This window comes from Manacus candei, unplaced genomic scaffold (genome assembly GCF_025592945.1).
Source record: "Manacus candei isolate 608988 ecotype Guabito, Panama unplaced genomic scaffold, ASM2559294v1 h1tg000028l, whole genome shotgun sequence".
NCBI classification, from domain to species: Eukaryota; Metazoa; Chordata; class Aves; order Passeriformes; family Pipridae; genus Manacus; species Manacus candei.
The window spans coordinates 23,458,600-23,482,824 of NW_026138076.1; the positions used below are offsets into that span (position 1 = coordinate 23,458,600).

Sequence of the window (24,225 nt, forward strand, 5' to 3'; positions counted from 1 at the left end):
CACTTGTCACTTTGTTATATAAAGCATCACATGCTGAACATGAATTGGCAAGACCACACTCCTGCAAGAAAGGTTAACAATATACTCAGCTGCATACTTCATACTGACAAACCTTGCTAACTACCAGGGGCTAGTTTTGGGTACTATGGCTAGGCAGAATGCTCAGGAAAATACCTCATGGTACAAAAACACTTGAAAAGAACTATGGTTGCTCAACTTGCAGGCATCAACTCTATAAAGAACCTCCTGAAAGCAAATGGTTTTACATCCATAGCATAATGGACAACTAGTACTGGGTTTCAACTCCAGGAGGGTAAGAGGAAGACAGTTTCCTAAGGAAAAAACAGTGCTTTGGAATGAACTGTTTTTGTTATAGTGATTTTGGAATGTCCAACACTAGAAACCTTTGAAGATGGGCTGGACAGTTAAAATACTTTAAAGCTAATCCCACCTCAGACTGTCAGAATGGATCTTGTTCCCCTTTTTATCATTTTATACTTTAGATTTTCTCCTTTTCCAAAAACCTTAAAGATTGTTTTTTTAATGAAAGAAATATTACATGTTTGCATTATAAAAAAGCCTGTGTACTTTGTCAGGTGTTATACCAAAGTAAGTATCCTACCTACAGAGTGTTCTAACCAAGGTGCAAATTTAGCTCTCTACAGAGGGTTGTATCCATCTATCCCATATCTTTCTCCTGGATGGTCAGCTGGGGAGAGAGTGGGCCATTTTGAAACATCACAGTTTTAGCTGGAATATGGCTGATGACTGGTAGTAAGAGAACAGAGGTATAGGTCCCTATGCCTTTTTGCTTTGCTTCAATTGCTTGATGAAGGGTACACTATTAGAATAAAAACACATTTCTGTTTAGTTCGATGTCTGTAAACACATAAGCAAGGAAACATGCTGTGTGGTATTTACTCACACCAAACCACACACACACCCCACCCCAAAACCCCAGCCAATAAAATATTGAGGCTGTTTTGCATGAGCTCTCCTAAAAGTCAAAGAAATTGTAAGTTAACAAAGAACTTGCCAAAAGTACTTTGACTGGTGTACCACATTTTCACTATGAAACAGAGCTCAGAAAATAAGCTTAAATGAGAACAGAATGATTCCAGTCTGTTGGAGAGTGTAGGCCGGGGACAAACTTGCCCTTCTATTACTTGCAAATACTTATAACTGATGCTCGCTGAATCACAGAACTTCCCTTTTTTTTTTTAAACACATAAAAGGTAATATATATGAAAATACAATAATCAGCACTATTCAAAATAAAAATCAAAGAAGACAGGTCAGTAATTTTTAAGTGTGTTAAGTAAATTACTAATTAAATTGAGGAAATACATCTATAATGAAACATGGATCATTACATCTATGTATACATACGCCTGGGAACAACACGATCTACAAAATTTAATCATGGTTCACAAACAATATAGAATGAAAAGCAAAGTAGAAATATTTAGATGGTTTAAACTCAGAAAAGAACAACAAACCTACCAAGTCTTAATGGCTCTCAGAAGAAAGACTACTTACAGAAGCCCTGAAGATAAAGTCAAAAGAAAAAATCAGTCTAGAGCTTCAGGGAGAGGCTTTAGTGAATCTTAAAGCGCCACTTTACCTCCGGGTTTGCTAGCAAATTTTGAAAGCTGGGGAAAAAGAATAGTGTTTTATTAAAAGTATGTGTAGGATTTTTTGAGCACTTCATTTTTTAGCAATGGGCATCATCATTTTATCAGTTTTCAAATCATCACGGTACTGTATTGGTTGATTATGTGTGAACTTGAATATGAGCTGACATGAGTAGGATGCTTCCACCTTTTGGTATTTATTTAGAAAATACTTCAGTTTTTAAAGTAGTGCTGGAATTTTTGTCTAATAACTCAAAAGTTTAATTAGTTTTATTTTTCATTTATAACAGGTAACTAGTTACATATTAAATTCTTCCTTTTAAGAAACCTGAGCAATATTTGCAACCAAGCAGTTAAGGCTTAGGGAACTTGATTACACCTCATTAGCAAAGCCTCTTTACCTTCATGAAACTTACTTCTTTTGGGGAAGAAATTATAATGAATTTTTACTCTTGAAAGAGCTAGAAGATAGAAAGATAGTGTATGTATTGTATCATGCCAAGGCTGACCAAACAAGCCAATTTGAGGTAATTCTGTACTGCGGGCATTTTTTTGCCCTTTACTAGAAAACTAAACCTGGAGGACTCCTTAAGTGGAAAACTTTTTCTGCTGAGGAAAAAAGAGGGGGTTTTTACTACCCTGTCCTATCTGCAAGGTGTCTAGCAAACCCCAGTTTTTAAAAAAGTTAAACTCCAACATACACGTACTTGTACCCCATACTCTATCCTCACATGTGGCAGTCTCATCAGAGAGATAAGTAAATACCCTATTGCATTGAAAGCCAAACAGACAAAAGCCCCCCACGATACTCTATAAGTGTGTTCCTTAAATTACTTACAAATGGCTCAGAAAATGTTTCATATATGTTGTGCATTTGACTTGTTGCATCCCACTGCACATAGTAGAGTTCCATAAGGATCATCACATACTTCGGTAAAAGAAAAAAGGAAAAATACAATACTGAGGGTAAGTTCTTCACTGTATGCTTGTTTCTCCACATCCTAAATGTTGGAAGCCTCATCCCTTTAGAAAAAACTTGTAGAGCAGATGCTGTGATGAACAGTTCCATTAATTTGGTCACAATTTTTTCCAACACTAAAGAATCATAAATTAATCAATTTACATTTACTGTATACAACCAGCCTTGAGCAGGACAGTGTTTTCTATTTCTTTTTGGTTTTGTGTTTTGTTTTTTTTAGTCAACGTTTGCTTTCTCTACATGAAAAAAAAATCATATTTCTACTGGACTTTAATTCAGCTGGTTCTTTCCAGCTGAGACCATCAACAGAGTATGTTCCAGAACCGGAGCACAACTAACAACTCAGCTGTTACTGAAAGTTTGAATGTAATTCAGCCAGTTCCTTAGAGAGGTCTTACCTTTCCAAAGGTGGCTGGAATAAAAGTATATCTTAGTAAGAACGTTGCAAAGTACAGGGCAATGAATTGGAAAGTACATTAAAAAGTCCTGAAGTTCTTATACAGAAGTGGCTGTACATGTTAAAATATTACTTTTTTGTTTGAAATGTTGTATTTTTAATATGACCCCTGATAATTAAAGAAGCATGAATTTTAACTACTACAACTTTGCAGTTAAAAACTGAAAAAAAAAAACCACAGGGACATATTGCAAAGCAGTTATCTCACAAGTTAGAATGAAAAAAAATCTTCCCTAAAATTAATCTCTAACCAGAAAAAGGACCTATAAATTACAGAGAATTATAATAGAGGATGTAACATTAAAACCTGTAATTCTTAGCTACAAATGAACAGAATTCCAAAGTATTCCCTACAGCAAGCTTGTAAGAACGGAGAACATCACATAAATACTTCCCATTCCCACTGTTACCAGCATCTGCTTTCAAGATTTAAAAAAAAAAGATAATAACAATTCAGAACTCCTGAGAGCATTCATCTTTTGTCCACCGTAGGGAAGAAATTCATCAACATACAAAACCCTAAGAGCTGACTTAAAGCACAGGCATGACTGCATTGTGAAATTGATAGAAGAGATTCCATTACCTCATCTCAGTAACATGGGAGGCTAAATGCTCTCTCTGCATCCCCTCCACTCCTGGCCTCTCAGGACAATAAACTCTCAGCAGAGAAATCAATATTTAAGAAATAAATACTTTTGTTGTTGTTGTTGCCACTGCTACATTAGTAGTCTGCAACAACTTGTCTGGTAAATTGGTCTTGCACACCATCAGTTTATGCCTAGGTTATTTTCAATTCAATTATGAATATCTGGCAGCTACATATGATTTTTTCTGGTAATTTAATGGAAAAAATTCACAAGCAGAAATTGCTCTTTTTTCATTACTTGTGCAGTAGGTCAACAAGACAGTTTAAAACCCACCTAAACAAGCAGTGAATATGTAGACTTCAAGGCAGAAAATCCACAGATTCAATGAAGTCCAAACTGTAAACATGTATAGAATCATAGAATCAACCAGGTTGGAAAACACCTCTGAGATCATCAAGTCCAACCCTTGATGCAACACTGCTGTGGTTACTAGACCATGGCACTCAGTGCCACATCCAGTCTCAGCTTAAAAACCTCAAGGGACAGTGAATCCACCACCTCCCCGGGCAGCCCATTCCAATGTCTGATTACTCTCTCTGTAAATAATTTCTTCCTAATATCCAACCTAAACTTACCCTGGCAGAGCTTAAGACCGTGCCCTCTTGTCCTACTGCTGTTGTCTGGGAGGAGAGACCAACCCCCACCTGGCTACAACCTCCTTTCAGGTAGAGAGTGATGAGGTCTCCCCGGAGCCTCCTCTTCTCCAGGCTAAACAACCCCAGCTCCCTCAGCCTCTCCTCATAGGACTTGTGCTATGTACTTATAGTCTGAAAGACAAATGTTAAAAAAGAGGTAATTTCAAATACTTGACTACCACATTACCACACAAGTAATTTCTTTTTGTAATGTCTTATTACTGGATTGTTTCAAGGAATACAGAACATCTCATTTTTCATAACTTTGCATGACAATCTTTTTTAAAGCATTCACCAGGATGTCAGCCTGATATACTGTAATTGCTATGACACCTTCTAGTTACCTTACTGCTCATTTTCCTTCTGTATTTTACACACTGTCATGGGAAAGTGACTTTTTCTGCAATGTTTTTACTTGCAATTTCAAAGCACATCAGACCTTCTATACAAGCAAAAATTTAAGACGAACTTCTGAAAGGCAAAATCTGTCAAAGCACTGAAAAACCACATACACCACTTCAGTTCAAATCAATTACCTTGGCTCAGCTTCCACCAGAGTTCAACACCTCAGATTTTACAAATCAAACAAGATAAATTCCACAACTTAGCTCAAATTTAACACAGTTATAAAAATAACAAAGACCTGCCCTGAACTTCAGCACACTTACTTCTAAAACACAAACACAAAGCAATGACATGACGGCCTAGAGATATGCAGGTGTCAGAGGACAAGACCTCTATCCAGGTTTAAGACTTGCAGTCCATCTGAAGATGCATTAGATCACTCACACATGCTTCAGGTCTGATAAATTTATTCAGGTTTCTTCTTGAATTTAAAGAGGACAATTCTATATAACCGAAATGGACTGGTTTCCTAAATCTTGAAAGGATAGCACAAGCCCATTTTGTAAAGAGGAAAAACCTTAATATACATGTTAGCAGACTTAACACTCATCAGTAACTCTTGCTGCACAGCTATGGAAACACACACCTGGATTGGTATCTGTAAATGAAATCTAGGAAACCCACATAACTATTTACCATGACAAAAACTTGGCTGTTTAGCACGCAGAAGTGTACTAGGGATCAAGTACTAGAAAGATTATCCACCAGGAATAATTATTTCCACATAATTAACAGGTATCTGAGCTGTGATTACTACTGTGTGTACAAACAGTACAATCGAACTGTGACTTCTGTGCCCAATCCAGTACACACTGAGATGTCCTACTTAATGCCTGCTGTGAAATTACAGTTTTGCATTTGCCCTTTTATCCTTTTTTTATTCATCTTACAGTTATTAAAGTGACAATCTGCCAACAACTTCCCTGAAAGACACATTTAAAGGCATTTAAAAAGTTGCTTCATAAAGCAAGCCTGCTATTTAAAAGAGCTGAGCATCTTAATTTTAAAATGCACAGCTTAAGACAGGGGTTAGAAAAAAAATATGGACAAAAAATACAATTAAAAACAGACTGTAGGGACTTTAATTGGCTTCTGAACTGAATTCTACAACACAGTGTAACTCTCTCAAATTCTCTTAGCAAAACATAAAATACTCAGTATCTTATTGAAGCATTTCCAGCTATGTTCCTGACAGAGATTCTCAGAGAAGGGAAGGTACAAGACAAGAGTTCCTCATGTTTAACTGATTATTGCAATTACCAGCAAAATGTAAGGCTTTCTGACCACAAAGTATTCTAGTCTGAATCTAGATTGTTCCTATGACCAGGGAAGAAGTACTCAACCAGTCAGGACTTTAAGATTAAGATTTTAATTATTTATTTATATTTAAAAATTTTAACCAATAATATATAGCTTTACCCAGTAATACACTGTTTACTCTTTACTGTTTATTCTTTACCAGAGGTACACAGTGAGATGATAAAAAAAAGCAACTAGCAAAGACTTCAAAAATATAGTTAAATTTTATTTTTGTTTCTAGTGATAATTAAAAGAGGTTTCTTATAATTCCCTTCACTGTTTCAGCTCTCCAATCAGCTGGTGCTCATTAGGGCCACCTCTTCTCCTTTAATCATTAGGGGCACCTCTTCTCCTTTATTCAAGTCTTCTTTTGCTTCCACATCTGCTACCTCAGGGTGACTGCAAGCAGCATCCCTAGCTGACAGCTTTTTCATTTTGATGTTTGGCAGTTTCCTCAGATCACCATCCCATTCTCTTAGAAAGAAAAAGAAAAGTAATGAAAACCAATTACTAATAGAAAGGAAGGAACAGCAGAGTTAGTTCACCTTTCCTCAGAAGATACTAACTCAACTGAGGCTGCTTTTCTAAATTACCTTATCAGTCCCACTGTGGTATGAATAAGCACCAAAGATTTAACCTGATTTTTTACACTACAGAACCTGTAATTTCTCTATGAAAAAATGAGTACTTTCAGATTTGAAAGATTTCTGAACAAAAAATACATGATTCACTATACAAGATTCACTTTATTCCCACAGACTTACTGTACCTTCAGTTACTTTAGGCCACCTGCTTTTAGGTTTGTCTCATTCAACTCCCAGTCTGGTAAGCAGGTTGGAACAGTTTCTTCATCTGGATGCTTAATTTGCAGATCTATTATGCCACGTACATACATAAAGTCCCTCATAAATCTATGGTAAATGTTAACATGTTGAACAACTGACTTCAAGGGGACATAAAGTGTTAGTAAACATTCATTCACATGGTTAAGTATGTTATTTCAAAAGGCTGCATGAAGGAGAAAAGGTTATTTAAAATATAAGTCAAATCCAGTACTCAATTAATAGAATGCTTTCTTGATTATAGTAAGTGCACTTCATGGATAATTTTTCTCAAGGGCAAAGGCAGCATTTGCCAGTTACAAGATGTTTTTGCTCTACCAAGGCAATACAACAACACTTCTATCTGATGTCCCAGGTCAAGAAGTCAATAGTGTATTTATAAACACAGCAGTGTCTCTTCTTGGAGATTTTTGGCTTCATTCTAACATCCTATGACTTCAGGCTACGTACCACCCCTGGGAGTTAGTGATATATCATTCCTTGCAATGTAAGCATGCCTAAGCCTTTTTTTCTTCTTTAAAGTATTTCATGTGACAGAGCTGTCAGCAAATATGTTCATGCAGTCTATTACCAGGACATACTGACTTGCTGACCCAGATGACCTAGCAGTAAGTTTTGCAGCTCCCAAATCTTTTAACTGGATGCAAGTCTTCAGTTTCCTTAAGACTTTCAACTCCTGTAAACACATACCAACACTACTTTGATCAGCTGAGGTCAGAATTTTAGGTAAAGAGAAAATAAAATATAAGAATACTGAAAAAAAGATACTTAAGTTATAGAAACGGAATTCTAACTGTTGAATCTAACTCTTCCGATGTTTTAATAACAGTCACCAGCATTTCGCTTGTAACAGCTAAGAAATGCCAAAATAGCAATGCCATGCCTACTCCGCTTTTTCAAATGAAAAATTCTTTGACAGTTTTGCCTAAATTCTTTTTTTTAATGAAAAAAGACTTACAATATGTCAACTTCAGAGATACTGTTTTGCATAAACAGGCTAGCAGTGGTAATAAAAAGAACTTACCTGAAAAATTTGAGATGCTTTCTGTTCATGATGTCTGGAATTTCTAATAGGAATTAAATTAAGTTCTATTAGATGAGTTACATTGTTCAAGTGAGTCTCATTTCAAAGAAGGAAATGTGAGCTAAACAGCTGAACATATTACTTCAGAGGGAAACAGCCCAAGAAAATGAGAACAAGGATTCATATTACAAAGTTTCTAGAGCAATATATCATTAGGAAGACCTCTCCCTGCTAAAGAAAAGGAAGTGAACTTTATACTGACAAACTGTTCCAGAATTAAAATGTACCTGTTACTGAAAATCCACTCCTGCCAACTTAGTAAAAAAGGGTGCCCCCTTTTCTCTAAACCTACACATCTGAGAAATAGCAAAAAGCACACAAACTTTCCCCTTAAAAATGTTCAGTGAAGAAACTAGGAACATACATTATTATTTGTTCTAAAAGCATAACTAAGTTCCTCAACCAAGATCAAGGCCTGTTTTAATAGACATGCATTCACCCACATAATAAAAACCCCCAATTCTGCTCTGCAGAACTTATTATAAATATGCACAACAGAAAAAAAGGTAAAATAAAAAAGCTTAGTTTCAAAACTGACCTAAATATACAAGCCTTACTCTAAATTAATGAGTAATTTAGAATAATTTATGAGTAAATTAGTGGTCCATAAGTATTTTGAAATGTTTTTGGAAAAAATTTCAAAGAGCAGCTTAAGTCTCTGGTGCAAACAAGACAGATCAGCAGAACAGTTAGAAAAGTCATTCTGGTAATTCAAGTAAGAAAATATAAGAAACAGTTAAATACACTTCGTAAAATTTACTATGCAGTACAAGAATATTCATGTGTGTGTATGATTTTAATATATAAACACTGGAAACAGTACAGTAAGACATCAGGCGTTTAAACAGAACACATTTTAGAATTTAGGATTTAGGATTTTAGAATATACTACTACTTCCTTCTACCTGCAATGAGACAGTCTGAGAACAAAGAATGGCTATTTGATAACGATTAGTCTCACTCCAATTAAATTATAGTTTCCATTGTTAAATACCTGTTCTATGAACAGGGAAACCAGCATTCTGCGGTTACTGAAATGCCTATTAAATACTGCAGTAAATGCAACATAACATTTATAGACACTGTTGGCATCTGTCTCCTCTCAGAAGCTGATGTTCCGCTTGACTGAACAGAAACAAACGTAACAGTTTTAATAACTGGAAGTTTTCAGTCTTCCCTGTTAACAGAAATAATTAACATATCCTCACAACAAATCCGTATTGCTTTTGATAGTAAAAAGAAAGGCAAATACTTTGTATCAAGACCTACAGGACAGACCATTTCCTGGAGTAGACAAAACTTCCCTACTAGGTGTATAGTTCATAAACTCATGCAGATTTTTACCTAGGCTGCCAAAGCTACTTTGCCTCCGTTCAGTGTCATTCTTTTTTTGGTCAGTCTTGCAGTATTGCAAGCGACCCATGTTTAACATCTTCACTAATTTATGGAGATTTATGCCTTAGGAAGCCTTGAAAACTTTCCAGAGTACAAAATACCTCAGTACTGTCTATGAACTATTCAGATTTCACAGCCAGTAGTTTTCTCAACGTGGCAGATGCTTTCTACCTCTGTAACATTAAATCCACTTTATTTCGGCTTTTAAAATTGTGGCATGTCAGCAACTTTTATATTGTCTTTGAACAAATCCTGAAAATACAGTTCTGCCTTTGTTTATCAGCTTTCTCAAGTCTTACAGTAATAAACGAGTTCATGCTATCAAATGCAGGACTATAGATGATTTTTCTATAACAAAATGTAGCATGGTGATACCTGTGTCACATCTTTGTGGTTAGATAGTCTTTACCATTCAGAAAACTATTCCTTCCTTTCACACTTGGTTATAAAGTTACCAACTGAAGAACAATATATATGCAAAATATTTTGGTAACAATTATACTGGTTTCTGCAGCCTACTTCTCAGTAAATAGATAATATGATACTGCTCACAGCTGAGCAAGGCAAGGCAAGGCAATATTTACCAAATGCTTTTTTTGCCTGCTGATTCCTTGGTTCTGATACACATCAGTGCCACACTGTCCATACTTTCCAATGAAGCCTTGAAACAAAGCCACGGTTGCGCTTGCTTTCTTTGCAGTCCCTTGAACTGCACTCTTGGCAGCAAAGTGCCAAATACTGAAACAGAATTCTAACTCTCACAAGTAGTTCTTCCCTTCTCTCAGGTATTTTACAAGGAGCAGTGCCATTCTGTTTGCCTCTAGGACAGAGCTCAGTGATGGGTTTGGCAGAAGTGGCACCATGCTAATTTGGGCCAACTGTCCCAGAAATAGGCTGAGATTTGTATTTGTTCCCTCTATCAAACCACTGATTCAACAAACAGTTCAGTGTTCTTGTCAGACAAAGCAGGACTAAATGACAAGACTTCCAAATGAAACCTTTTCAACTGACTGTTTTGGGAAAGCACTTATTGGGTTTTACCTACTTATGCAGAACCTTTTCCAAAGAGAATATTCTATCAATTTTATCTAGCCTGCCATCCAGGGCTCACCAACATCACGAGAAAGCAGGTATTCTGAAGGGAGAAGATTCTGTAACAAATCAAGATCTGGCACTAAACTGATCTTTACTACTTTGGCAATGGCAAAATTTTTAAGCTATGCTTACATGTGTGTTTGCAATATGTTGCACAATAAAAATCACTGAGTTGCCAAATTAAGAATAGAAGTAGAAACTCTAGTGCCGTGTGTGGAAATCAAGTAACTCTACACTGCACATAACTGATTTTCTAAATTATGGTGAATTAATAAAACTTGTTTAACTCGGGTGCATCTCCTTAGCACGCACCAATGTCATGGGTTTTGCTGCTACTCGTGAACTCCTTCATTTGCTTTCAAATTTTGTCACAGGAGCATGTTTTTCTGAATTAAAGATAGAAAAAATGGAAGAGAGAAATATGGAGTTAGTGGAAAAGAAATGAAGACAGTCCTTTAGGGAACAGATACTGGCATTTCTAAGATGAACTATTCAGCAATTTATGTGCTTTAACAAAACAACAGTGAAAAATTTAAGTAAGTATTTTTAATGTTTCTGACCCTTTCAGATAGTTTTAGTTCTCTTTCTTTTGAGGGAGAACAAACAGCCTGTTAAAAAGAAGGAAACTGTAGATGCTCTTTAGACAAAGAACCATTCAGTTATCCAAAAATGATCATTACAGAAAACAGCAGCTAACAAACAGTACAGCAGCTACATCAGCAGATACATGGAAATGATACACCTTTCATCTGAATTAAATTGATTTCCTTGTAATGAGAAGTCTTAAGATTTAATAACACTAGTGTGTTTAGTTTTAAAAGCCATTTTTCCTCTAGATTATTATTATGCTTTTAAGAGAACATGCAAGGTGTTTAGAAGCAAATTATCAAAAATGTATGATATTCAGATGAAATAATTATGCTTTTCCACTAAAAGCATGCTAACTCTGAGTTCCAAATAAGTAAATAAATATCTAGGGTTTCCTTTCAATAGCTTTGCTATAAACATGTAAGACCTCATTAAAAAAAAAATATACAAAAATGTAAACATGAGGAAGAAAACTTCAGTAAAATTAATGTAGATTTATTTAAAGAGTAAGTAAACTAAAAGCAGCTGATAACAAAACTCAACAACCTCATCGATAGCCTAAATGTTCCCTATATAGGTATTGTTTGTTTAAAATGGACTAAATTTTCTATATTTTTGGATATCTATCACTTTCATAAACTAATTTTTACATTGCTATATAGAATTAATTTTTCATTTACACATATCTTCAACGGGACAAGAGGAAATGGCCTCAAGCTATACCCAGGAAAATTCGGGTTGGACATCAGGAAGAATTTTTTCACTGAAAGGGTGGTTAAGCATTGGAACAGTCTCCCAAAGGAAGTGGTAGTCATCATCCCTGGAAGTGTTCAAGAAACAACTGGATGTGGCAATTAGTGCCATGGTCTAACTGACATGGTGTTGTTCAGTTAAAGGTTGGTCTCTGTGGTCTTAGGGGTCTTTTCCAACCTTAATGATTCTATGATATAGATAGCATCAAATTTTAGGAGACTTTCATATATGAAAACAATACATATTATGCAGTCTCTTCATAGAAAATGCACATGCATACAAAAAAACCTGAGAATAGGGGGGGAAAAAACCCCAATAAATACTAAGTCAATTATAAAAGCTCCACTCACTACAGCTTCCAGGAATAATAATGAGTTAGAGGCATAAAAGCACTGTTTCCAGCTGATTTCCATTTATGCCCAATCTCTAATTACAGTATTTAGTTGCTATAGTACTTAGCAGCAACTATTTTCTCTGAATGAATACTGTTCTAGACAGAGAGCAAAACCTGCAACAGCTGTGATAACAAATAATGAATGGTTTGAAAGTGTATTTAATATGTGAAGTTGCACTGTGCTCTCTGAATGCTTTACTTACTAATGCTATAATAACCTCAAATTTTGCCTACAATATTTCTGGATTCTTTGTTATTTTTATGTTGTGCTTGTGCATTTGACATCTTCTTCTCTAGTCCTATTGCTTTTTTCTTTCAGCTTTCCACAAAGCAGTAAGGAAAAAAAGAACTAAAACTTAAAGCCAAAACAAAAAGATTTTCTACAACTGAGCTATTTGATGACATTCATAGCATCTATTTTCCTATTAATTTTTTCTCCCTCCTTCTAAGAAATCAAAGATTACACATCAAGTCATACAGATATTCCTGAATTCCTCTGCCTCTGCACATTGCACCGCCAAAAATTTTAAGCCATTAGTTTTCTTTATTTGTACAATATAAATCAGGGTTTGCTGGTTTTGGTTGGGATAGAGTTAATTTTCTTCACAGTAGCTATCACAAGGCTGTGTTTTGGATTTGTGCTGGAAATGGTGTTGATGACACAGAACGTTTTTGTTATTGCTGAGCAGCGATTGCACAGATCCAAGGCCCTTTCTGCTCTTTACCCCATCCCACCAAGGCCCTTTCTGCTCTTTACCCCATCCCACCAGCAAGGAGGATGGAGGTGCACAAGGAGCTGGGAGGGGACACAGCTGGGACAGCTGACCCCAAATGACCAAAGGAATATTTCATACCATATGGCATCACACTCAGCATATAAAGATGGGGGAAGAAGGAGGAAGATGAGACATTCGGAGTGATGGCAAGTGACTGTTACAGGTGAAGGAGCCTGGCTGTCTTGGAGCCAGCTGAACACCTGGTCCATGAGTTCCTTGCTTTCACTCTTCCAATTCTTTTCCCTATCCCAGTGTGGGGGGAGTGAGCGAGTGTGGTGCTTAGTGCTGGCTAGGGTTAAACCACAACATAGGGTAAAGGGGAATATGACACACAACCCAAATCTTGCTGTCTTTTGAGTCCAAGCCACAGAACAATGTAGAACTTTCATGTCTTCCACGACATACTTCTACTGTTACAAGGACTGATTATGTCTGAACAATACTTTAGCATAAAAGCCAATTTCATCACTCAACTCCAACATGATTATTGGTTAAAATAAAATATGTCACTGCTATCTCGTACTTGACTCTCCTCAAAACAACTCTTTGCTTTTTGCACTTTCGTTATCCCTTTGTCCTTCTCCTCATTTCACCAGATTACAGCTGCTTCCCTTCAGTCTAGTTCCAGCTGTCAAATGAAGGTCCAAACAAGACTGCTGAACAGAATTTGTATGCAAGATAGGTGCATTAAATCTCGCTTTACTTTCAAAAATAATGTCTTTAAAAAGAAAAATAAAGATAATGCCTAGAAATTTCGCTTAGAATCTAGCCGTATGAGCAGGTGTGACCACAGAATGATCTCTAATGCTTTTACATACCTATTCCATAGCCCTCATAGAGTTGTCTTTCACGTTCTATTGTCTGCTTGATGACAGTTTCCCGTGAACCATGCTGTCTTCCTTGTCTACCTTTAATACTGTTTTGTAATTCAATCTGCTCCAATTCAGCATTGAATCGACACATATAACTGAAAGAAATAAAATGTATTTATGCTAGATGCAGTCATGCAAAAATTTTGCAAACAGAATTACTTAGATAATCTAGGAAGTTATTTTTAATAATTGTATTTATTTTCTCAATTAGAGATATTTCTTAGACTTGAACAATTACTTTAATCTTTGAAGTGGAATCTCCATTTAGAACTTCATTTAAATCACATGCAGCTTCCAGAAGGATTAGGTTTTCTTATTTGCCTTTTTTTTTTAAACTGTGTTTGCATAAAACAAAACTTCCTCATTATAACAGTTCCCGTACTTTGGAAGACCAGTGTTAAATCTAAGTATTCCTAACTTTTAATTGCTGGATTTTACCACCTCATATATTTTAAAGTAAAATTCTTCTTTGGCATATGTTCTGTATCTTTTTGCAGACTTCCAACCCAAATGCAAAAAGAAAGCTTTCCTGCTTTTGCTGTATTACTAGTGTTGATGAGCATGGAGAACATGCTGTTCATGAACAGTTTAGAAAATATGTCAGAGCTTCTGAAAGAAAACTGATATAGTACACCTGGGTAAGAATACATATCTTATGTTATTTAGCTAGCAGGTGAAAAATAGTGACAAGCCACAGGTACATATATCCAGCAGCACAAAAATTAAGTCAGATTTTTCTTAGCAGACAATTTTCATAGTTCCTGCCCTACAAACTGACCCACCTTGCTACTGTTTAATCTTCTCAGCAAGGAAAATTAAAGGAGTAAGTAGTATGAAATATGTGCATTCAATTGCCATGGAATAACAACTAGGAAATGTATGCCATTACTATTGTCCAAATAATTTAGAGTCCTCCACACACTACAAACTAGATATACTTAAATAATTTAAAAAACCCCCACAGCACGACTTATTAATTTTACTGTGAATATATATATATCTTTCAATATAGAATTAAATGTCAGTAGCAACAAAATCAACTACTTGATATTATTAATAGCAGAATATAAAAAATCCTTCTCTGAGGACTTCACAGATGTTATTTTAAGAACATTATTTTTAAAGACAAATCAAGCTTTTTAATCTTGTTTTTAACAGCAGTCTTACTTTTCAATTAGTTCACCAGCTTCCTTCTTTGTGTACTCAATTTTGTCAGGGTCAAGGTGGCTTTGAAACCATTGCAGTTTTTCTCCTACAAGAATAAATTTAACATTAATGACTGTATCAGCACTGTAGCACCAACACAGATTAAAGTTCCTCAAATTTTTTTAAATATCCCCCCCCCAGTTTTTCAAGACTTTGAATGGCATCATAGACTCTCTGATACTGTAGGTACCAGGTATGAAGGCAGTTGTAATAGAAACATTCTCACATCATTTCAGATGTATTTTATACCTTCCTTACAGAAAAGAAAAAAAAAAAAAAGACATTTACTTGAAATTAGTGTTTAAAATATCACTATATCAATTGCTTAGGAAGGCAACTTAGAAAGAGGAAAAAAACAACACAATGCCTGAGTAAAGTTCTGATCATCACCATTTTTAAACAGTTAAATTGAAAAGGTGCAGTGTCAATCACATGGAAAAGAAAAATATTCCAGGTTGTCTCTCAAAGTTTTGAATTTACATGCTAGCCCAATGTGTCTCTTACCCTACATATATCATCTTCGTTTACAAACAATTAAAAAAAGCATGGAGACAAAGTACAATAAACACATGTACACATTTACAAAGAGTTGTTTGGTCTATATTGCCTTGTTGTCATGTACAGCGACCAAAGATTAGGCTATACTCAGCCCAAGATTCAATCCTGTATAAATTACTTGAGTGAACATGTCAGCTATTTTAGCATTTTCAAGTCTATCTGAAGATTGCAGAATCAGATTATAGAGAAAGAAACTCTAACTGGACTATTTATAAAGTTGGTAAAGCTTAGAATCTATACTAAGAAGCTGCATAGTGTATTCAGTAATAGAAGTTTCTGCTTACCAATGATACTTAAACGCAAAGCTTTGTCAGTCTTCAACCTAGCAGAGAAAAAACAGGTATGTCAGCCAGGAACGAGTGCCATACAGATAATTACCTTTATTTCATTCCCCAAAAAATATATTTTTTTAGTCACAATGAAAGTCAAGGTAAAATTTCAAACAGAAATATTTTCCAAATTGCGAACAGTGTAAAACTTATTCTGTTTCATCTAAAAGATATACTTTTTGGTAAAACTACTACCTGAAATTTGTCCAGTTTATCTATTATGCTAAACAGTTTGTTGGAAGAAATAAGGATGCAAAACTTTCCTCAGAGCAGAAAAAAAGGAATTTCACAGAAGAGCTGCATTGTAACAATTTCCTTAAGTATTTCTGATATTCTGCTGGTATGTTTAATGAGTTTGGAGATGTCAATGCACTGCATTCTTGCAATCAAGCATGCAATGTGAAAAATAGCATTCTATTATCTAATAAGCTTGTAATCATTAAAGTTTGTGTTAAGAAACCAAAATTAAAAACTTTATAAAACCTATCTCAAAGTATTTTTAACTCCACCTCCACCTCTGGCAGGATACTCAAGGCCTTCTGTACTCTATGGGATGTGTGTACACAATTCTGTTTAGGATTCATTCCCATCCTATTTAGCAGTTCTCAAAGAAGACAGGTAATACTGTGCCTCACACTCTTTTGTCGTGAAGGTGTCAGATTCAATCTGCAGCAATGGATGTTGCAATTTTCTGTTGTTTCCAGAAAACAAGTAAATATGAAATTTGTCACTAGAAAAAATATCTTAGCCATGCAAGTTCAGTGTATTCAAGGACCCTTGATAAAACTGAATTTTTATTATTATTAAATAGGAAACTCATAAAGGATGAAGTAAATCATAAAGGATATAACTGACAAAGAACAAATAATGCCAAAATTCATCACAGTTCAAAACTGATGTGCTCCTTCATTAAATTTCTTTTACTCTATAGAATTTACCTGAAGTAAGACACAGAAGTGTGTCACCTGTCACAAAAACTGGAATCAAACGATAAACCCCTCCTTTCCAGACACAATCATAATTTAGTCACTTGTCCACAAAACCACATTATTAAAATAAAGATTAGTTTTTTCAAGAAGTACTTTAGACCATCTAAAAGCCACATAAAAGCAAATGCACAGCATGTGTTAGCTGCTAAGAATTCCACTAATACATTCAAGAAAAGCCTTTTTTACTTCTATAGATACCCCACCACCAAGGGTTTTGCAGTTTGGCATACCTGCCAAAAAAAAAAATGACAACAAGCTAGTGATTAAATAAAGTATTTTCATTTTAAAACAAAAATTACTCTTGCTTGTGTGGGTTAAAGGACAGACCTGGATGAGACTGTAAAAAAGAAACAAAAAAAGGACTTAGGAGTCAGCTATTTTTTTAGAAGCCTTCAATAAAAGGTAGGGCAGGCACCTTCAGAGGACCTACTGCAGGGAGCTTTGGATATTAGCAGCGACCAAGGAAAGGACACATACTCCACCCAGTGGAACTCCACACCAGCAGTCCCTGCTGTGAACTCTCCATGGCAACACTGCCAGCCGAGCACCTCTGCAAAGCGTTGCTATGGAGAAAACTACGATGCCATCTAGAAAAGCTGTGTACATAGAATCGTGCCATGGATCTATGTTCTAAACCACTACACACTGTCACCTGCACCTGCTAGGGTCACTAGATCATGTATTTATGAAGGCAGTGAAGTATATAACCACGATTTTCTTCTGGAAGAAAAACCTTCAGTCTCCTGGTGTACACAACTTATTTCAGTAAGAGAAATAACGACTGATGGGCTCGGATGCTGCCTTATTATAGTTTTCATAAAAACCTCACCTCACTGACTGCCAGAAGACAATAGCATTAACAGGGAGGCTAATCAAATAAGGTGGGTCAAAGAAACTTCCTCTCATCTCCTTCCACACAATGAGTAGTATCTTTTGCTCAAGGGAAGGAGAGGGTAGGGACAGGGATACAATCTTGTGGCAGGCTGTTGCTTCTGGATGATTTTCTCTTCCCCTCGCCTCCCAAAAATCATCTGCTTAGGCACTGAGTATGAATGATTTGTAGTTTTCTTGATGTCTACTAGGTACTTAAAATCTCCATGCTGCTTCAGCAGCTCTTTATCTCAGATATTGTATTCAACTGTTCTACTCTAAATAATAACAATAAATATTTCCCAAATCAGTTTACCCATCATATCCACACATACAAACGTCTTCTTTGGCTCTGAAAACTATGATAGGTTTTTCATTAAGAAAAAAATAAAATAAAAATTCATGGTTGACAGGACGTATTTTGTTATTTCAGATTGCTAAATACATTCCATATTTCTCCATACACATGTCCACTTTTGTTAGCTTGGTTAAGCGTCTTAGGATACTTCCGTATGAAAATCCCTCTATAAGACTTAAAATTTTTGATTTTTGCAGTTCATTTTTTTCTGTAAGCAAAACAAATAATTTTAAAACCTAACATTTTTTCAGTTCCTCATGAAGAATCTGCAAGACCACCTCACAAAGCATGACTGCTGCAAACAGCACAAGTAGAAGCATAGTGGGGCAAGGGAGATTAACAAGGTAGACAATGTAAAACCTAAGGAAAATCAAACAAATAGCTCTTCAAGGAGATATTTGAAGGTTATTGCTTACTCCCAAGGGGTCACTCCATGTCCCTCTTTCACTGTAAAAACTCCTTAGCTCTCATATTTCAGAGCATGACAGTATTAGACTGGTATACTGGTAACGAAAATCCTCAGACTCCTAAAGAAATTACAACGTATGCACGATAGAAAGGAGGGAAAACAACAGAAAAAAAAATTCCAGTGCTAGATTAGCTTAGGTATGAAATCCTAAAGTGTAGAAAAAGCAGTGTTCTACTGGCACCAGTGAACCAGATTTTGCTGTCTCATAAAAACATCTCTGTAACTACTTAACAGAGCAAACAAGTCACCTAAAGGAATAAGGTAGATTAAGAGAGAATAAACTGGTAGTAATATACTGGAAATTGCTGCTGCTCATTAGACCTTGAAGGAACCGAGAAGGAAGAGGGATGCAAGCAGGAAAAAGATGTAATTCAAGTGAACAAGACTTAAGATTGCAGTCAATTTTCCAAAAGCAACTGGTCTGTCTCCTCTTATTATGGTCAAGATTGGTCTTTTGTAGTACAGCCAGTTTCTGGACAGTAAGCTTATTACTGCTGTCATATTTCATTAAGAATGCTTGCAATGAAGAATATCTGGACAACGGAAGCTGTAAAAGACTTGTGCAACATAGTGAAGAATTTCTCCCTCCTTTTACCCAGTGCTGCATTTTAAGTATTGAAATTCCTTGTGGATAATGTCTTCCCTTTGTTATTATTTGTTTGGGCAAAAGATACTTGAATATGCATCTAATAACTACATGCAATTTTCCTTCCTGTTAACATAAACGGCAACATTTACAGTAGTTACTTCTTTCCCTCCAACATATAGAAGAAAAGTTAATAATAGAAGCCTAAACTGTCTCTAGACAAGTCTCTCTCTCCTGTCTCCAGACAAGTACCAAAGGAAAAATAAAAAAACAAACAAAACTAAACCAACCAAACCCAAAAGAAACAAACCACACAAAACCAAAGCAAACGTTGACTGATACTTCTATAAAACATTCTCACCCTCCAGTAACATGCCATTCCAGGGCTTCCTACACCCAAGGTAATACCTTTATATTGAACAGAAATCAGAGAAAATGCACATATGTTCAAAAAGTATTACTGCACAAATTTAGCCAATCACAGAGCATTTTCTGGCAAGGAAATCCACAGCTTAATTAAAATAATACAGATGAACTCTATGAACTTCCTAGATTCACTACTGCCCCTGATCCATATTTTTCATGCTGCAGAAGTGCACTAGCCTGCACAGAGAAACTATCCCCTTTACTCAGGGCTGGTGAGATCATATTGAGAATATTGCTTCCAGTTTTGGGTCCTACCCAACTTCAGACAACTTATTCTATATAATAAGAAGCAAGGTCAAAAAGTACCAGATTTGTAAATGGGACTGGGAAAATAAATTCTGTAGATTACAAGGCAGCTTCTCCTATTTAGTACCAAAAGATTTATTAACTTTCCAACCAGAGAACAGGACTGTGTTCAAGAGAAGCAATTTGGAAAATTGTTGCAAGACATTTAATAGACCTGTAGAAGCAACGTGGAAGAACAAAACTGGTGTGGGCTACCTCATTTTCCTGAGTGTAGGAGTGGAAAGCTTTCCTCCATCCACGGCATCAGAAATTTATTTTGTCTTTTTCAGATCTATGCAAAACAAATGCAAACTTCACCACTATATTACAAAACTGAAAGCTAAGTAATTACACTAAAAGACTTAACACATGTTTAACTCCCAAAAAAAGAAACCCTGATAATTTAACAAGCTGATCATTAAGATAATAGAGATTCAAAAGAAACTGGAACCCTTAACAGTCTTTTAAAAACACTAGGGAAAAAAAGAAATCAACACTATTCGTATCTTTCAATTTAAATTGCTCTTCAAGCGAAGACAGGACAGAAAATAGAACATAGACAATTGGAGGATGTTTTTAATCCAACTAATTTTTAAATGTATTTTTAGAACAACACAACAAAAGTGATCTACAAAGTGCAGACCTGAGAACAACACTAGTTAATTGTTTAGAACCCAGAAGTGTAAGATGTAAAAATCTTATTTATAGATAGAACAATTTACCATCACAGTACGCTTTGGATGGTCCAGACTGACACACTACTCTTGGCAAACAGTTTCTCTATGTAAACTGAAAGGTTACATCCTTTAGCATCAGCCTGGAGGCCTCACACTTGAAACAGTAAGGATTAAGCTTCCTCAAATACAACAGTAACAAAAGGAAAACTAAGGTTAATGTTACTAAACAGAGCGGGAACTCTGGTAACAGAAGACACAGAGAAGGCAGAATTACTGAACGCCTTCTTTGCATTGGCCTTCACTGACAAGACCAGCCTTTGGGAATCTCTGATCCAGCAGACCAAGGTTAGAGAATGCTGGAAGGAAGACATTCCTTAGGTCAAGCAGGATTGGGTTAGAGAACATCTAGGCGAACTTGACATCCACAAATCCATGGGTGCTGATGGGATGCATTCACGAGTGCTGAGAGAGATGGCAGACCCCATAGCTGGTCTGCTCATGGTCATTTTTGTAAGGTCATGGCGTGAGGAGAGGTGCCTGAGGACTGGAAGAAAGCAAATGTCACCCTAATCTTCAAAATGGGCAAGAAGGAGGGCCCAGGGAACTACCAGCCAATCAGCCTCACCTCAATTCCTGAAAAGGCAACGGAGCATCTCATTCTAGAGAGCATCTGTATCCACAGGGAGGACAAGAAGGTGATCAAGAGTAGTCAGCATGGATTCACTCGACATAAATCATGCTTGACCAATCTGATTGCCTTCTGCCTGGATGGATGAGGGAAGAGCAGTGGGTATTGTCTACCCTGACTTCAGCAAAGCCTTTTAACTTTTTGCTGTTGCAAGAGGATCCAAAAGCTAACAAAGCCCTCTAACAAGAGACATCAACGCAGGTGTCCATATCAGTACAACTCTAGCTAAAGATGCTATCATTAAAAGATTTGATTGAGTGTGCCATGTTGTACTGAATAATCAGTACATCACTCCCTTGCTAAGCCTTCTTGTTCATGTTCTTCTTTATGGCAAAGTCACAGATGCAAGCACTAAGAATCAAGTGAGATCCAGTTATCTTTTGTGATTAAGCACTCTGAGTGGCTGTTATGGTGCAAGGTGAGAGAGTTAAGGGAAAAAGTGGTCAGTTTAGCACTAGGAAAATAATCTACAATAAAAACTTAAATTCAACAGTCAGAGAGCACAGTCAAAACACGAAGCAGCAGTAAAAACTTCTTGCACATTAGGAAACTGCCCAATCCTCAACACATGCTACTTGTAAATTCTCACAGCAGCTCTGCTGGAGGCTACATGACACTGCTGTGCTAGTAAAGGGGCCCTTTCTAATTAAAGCAACCCTACAACTTTGCTCTGGATAAGGTTGTACATCAATCCCAACAATAAAGTTGCACAGTCTCTGTACCAGGAGTTTCCAGTTTAACACCTTCAGACATACAAGTATTTGGGATCAGCTCACATGGCCCATCCACACATTATACTTGATATGGTTTATACAGTACTATGCTACACTTTGACAGAAAATGCATTAAGTTACCTTTAATAACTTTCTAAATAAAACAGCCACAGCATAACAACTACCAAGCTGAGAGAATGTAAATTAAAGGCCAGTCTTCCCCAGCTATCTTTTCCCTCTGTGGGAGGGGGAGGTAAAACTTAAAAGCAGAAAACCAAACTTGCCAAGGAAGAGCTGGAAACCACCAAAGAGCAGTTAACTATTCAGCTTTATTCCGAAGTCTCTCTTCTGCTGGAAGGTTTCTAAGTTTTCTTTTCTATAAACTCAGCACTTCTATAAACTCAGCTAGATCCTTAGGAGGATTCAGTTCTCACTGAACTTGAAGTAAAGCCAAAGCAGGTGACTAACCTTCATTTGAAACCACCAGCATTGTGCTACTCAGATTAAAAAAAGCAAAATACTGCGATAACTAGAAACCTACCTTGTAAGGACAACACCCAAAATCAAGTAGCAGAAAAACGTACTTTGTAAAGGCTGATTTAATGAATGTAAACCTGTCAGTTCACGTGGCCCAGCAGTAGACTACAGGCCTTTCTGTTGTTATATCAGCATACCAGTCTGCTTTTCACTACCACTCTGCTTCCCCAAACAAAAAGTATCCTCTGTGATATCGTTCTTTGGTCTGTACACAGATTTTGCAGTCAACTTACTTTTCTTTCTTTTCCTGTTTGTGTACTTCCCTTGCAAGCTGTGCAGCTTTTCTGCTGTATGGATGGATAACTTTCTTCTCTTGCTTCCCTCCTTGGGTTTTTCGTAACTTTGGCTGAAAAGAAATCAAAGATACTATACACTAACAAAGTCAAGTAAAACTAAAGGAAAGGGAAGACAGGCACATACATCATGATTCAGACTTAAAAGGTCATGTATCGATGTCCCAGAAAGCACTTATCAGTTCCATCCTCTCCAACAACAAAATTAGCTGAGGTCAGTACATGCTGTAACAAAACCACTAGGGCACAGAAAACGTTGTAAGAAATCTTACATAGTGATTACTCTCCAAGTACCTATTCTGTAGAAGTCTGCAGGTAGGAAACTAAGATTACCTCTCTGTACCTTTTCAGTAAATGTCCCCATTCAAGCTTCTATCAGACTGTTGCATCTGGGTTTCTGACAAAGGCCATATGCAATTTGTACAGCATAAAAAAAGGGATTTTCTTGCCCCTCCCAAGAGACCCTGAGAATGCCTCACACCAGGGAGCAGCCAGGGGCCTTCCTTTCCTAGCCCTTCATGGCACACAGAGAGGGAATAGTACTCATAAATTTCAAAACCACTGTAACACTACTTTAAGTTACGTTACTTTTTGGTGGAAAAATGTCTGAACAGCACTGAAAGGCTTTATGAAATCATAGGCAATTTAACTGCGTGCTAAAGAAAACACACAAAAGCAAGGAGGTTTTTCCTGCATCGCAATAAATGGCAATCAATAAACGGGACACTTTTAGTACCTCCTATTACCTATGTTCGCATCAGTGCTTAGGGCTGCGGAAAAAAAGATTACGTCAAACACAAACGACCCTGAATTCCTCAGGAACTCTCAAGCGGCGGCAGCTCGCATCGGTTCCACACCGCTGCCCCTGCCCGGCACAGCCGCCCCCGCCCCGCGGCCGCCGGGCCGGGCCGGACCAGAGGGACGCGAACCCCTCCGGGGGCAAACGCGGCAATTTTTAAACGCAAGGTTGGTTCACCGCCGCTCGCCCGTCCGTCCGTCACCCAGGGGACCCGCCGCACCCCCGAGGCCTCTCCAGGGACGCGGTGAGGCCGCTCCCGACGGGAAGGAACGGGCTTAGTGCGCCGCGTGAGAAGCCCCCGCCGGCCCCAGAAGCGGAGGCTACGGAGGCTGCGGAAACTGCACTGCTATCCCTATCACCATCCTTAGCCCTGGCCCTGGCCCGCTCCCTGTCCATGTCCCATCCCGACCCCGCCGCACGCACCATGGCGAGCAACTCTTCTTCCGCCGCCGCGGTGCAGCAGTTTCAGCGCTCCGGGCGGGCACCGCGGCCCTTCCGCGGCGGGGCCGGGCAGGGCAGCGCCGGTGCCGCCAGGTCCGGCTGCAAACCAGGCTGGCAGTGCCGCGCAGACAAAGGTGCGGGCTGAG

General features: G+C 37.3%; 1 protein-coding gene across 2 annotated transcripts; it reads right to left on the reverse strand.

Annotated features, from left to right (window-relative positions):
• Positions 1-6,261: 6,261 nt before the first annotated feature.
• On the reverse strand, positions 6,262-24,216 carry TMA16 (translation machinery associated 16 homolog). 2 transcript variants are annotated; one of them, XM_051789526.1, is made up of 8 exons: positions 24,062-24,216; positions 22,780-22,892; positions 15,904-15,941; positions 15,023-15,107; positions 13,802-13,950; positions 7,923-7,965; positions 6,826-6,967; positions 6,395-6,530 (listed from the first exon to the last, which is right to left on the reverse strand). In XM_051789526.1, exons 1-7 carry the CDS (start codon positions 24,062-24,064, stop codon positions 6,832-6,834), a joined length of 567 nt encoding a protein of 188 aa, XP_051645486.1. In that variant the 5' UTR covers positions 24,065-24,216; the 3' UTR covers positions 6,395-6,530; positions 6,826-6,831. The 2 variants fall into 2 exon arrangements, with proteins under 2 accessions (XP_051645485.1, XP_051645486.1); XM_051789525.1 differs by lacking the exon at positions 6,826-6,967 and having other exon boundaries at positions 6,262-6,530; positions 24,062-24,212.
• Between the last annotated feature and the right edge of the window lie 9 nt (positions 24,217-24,225).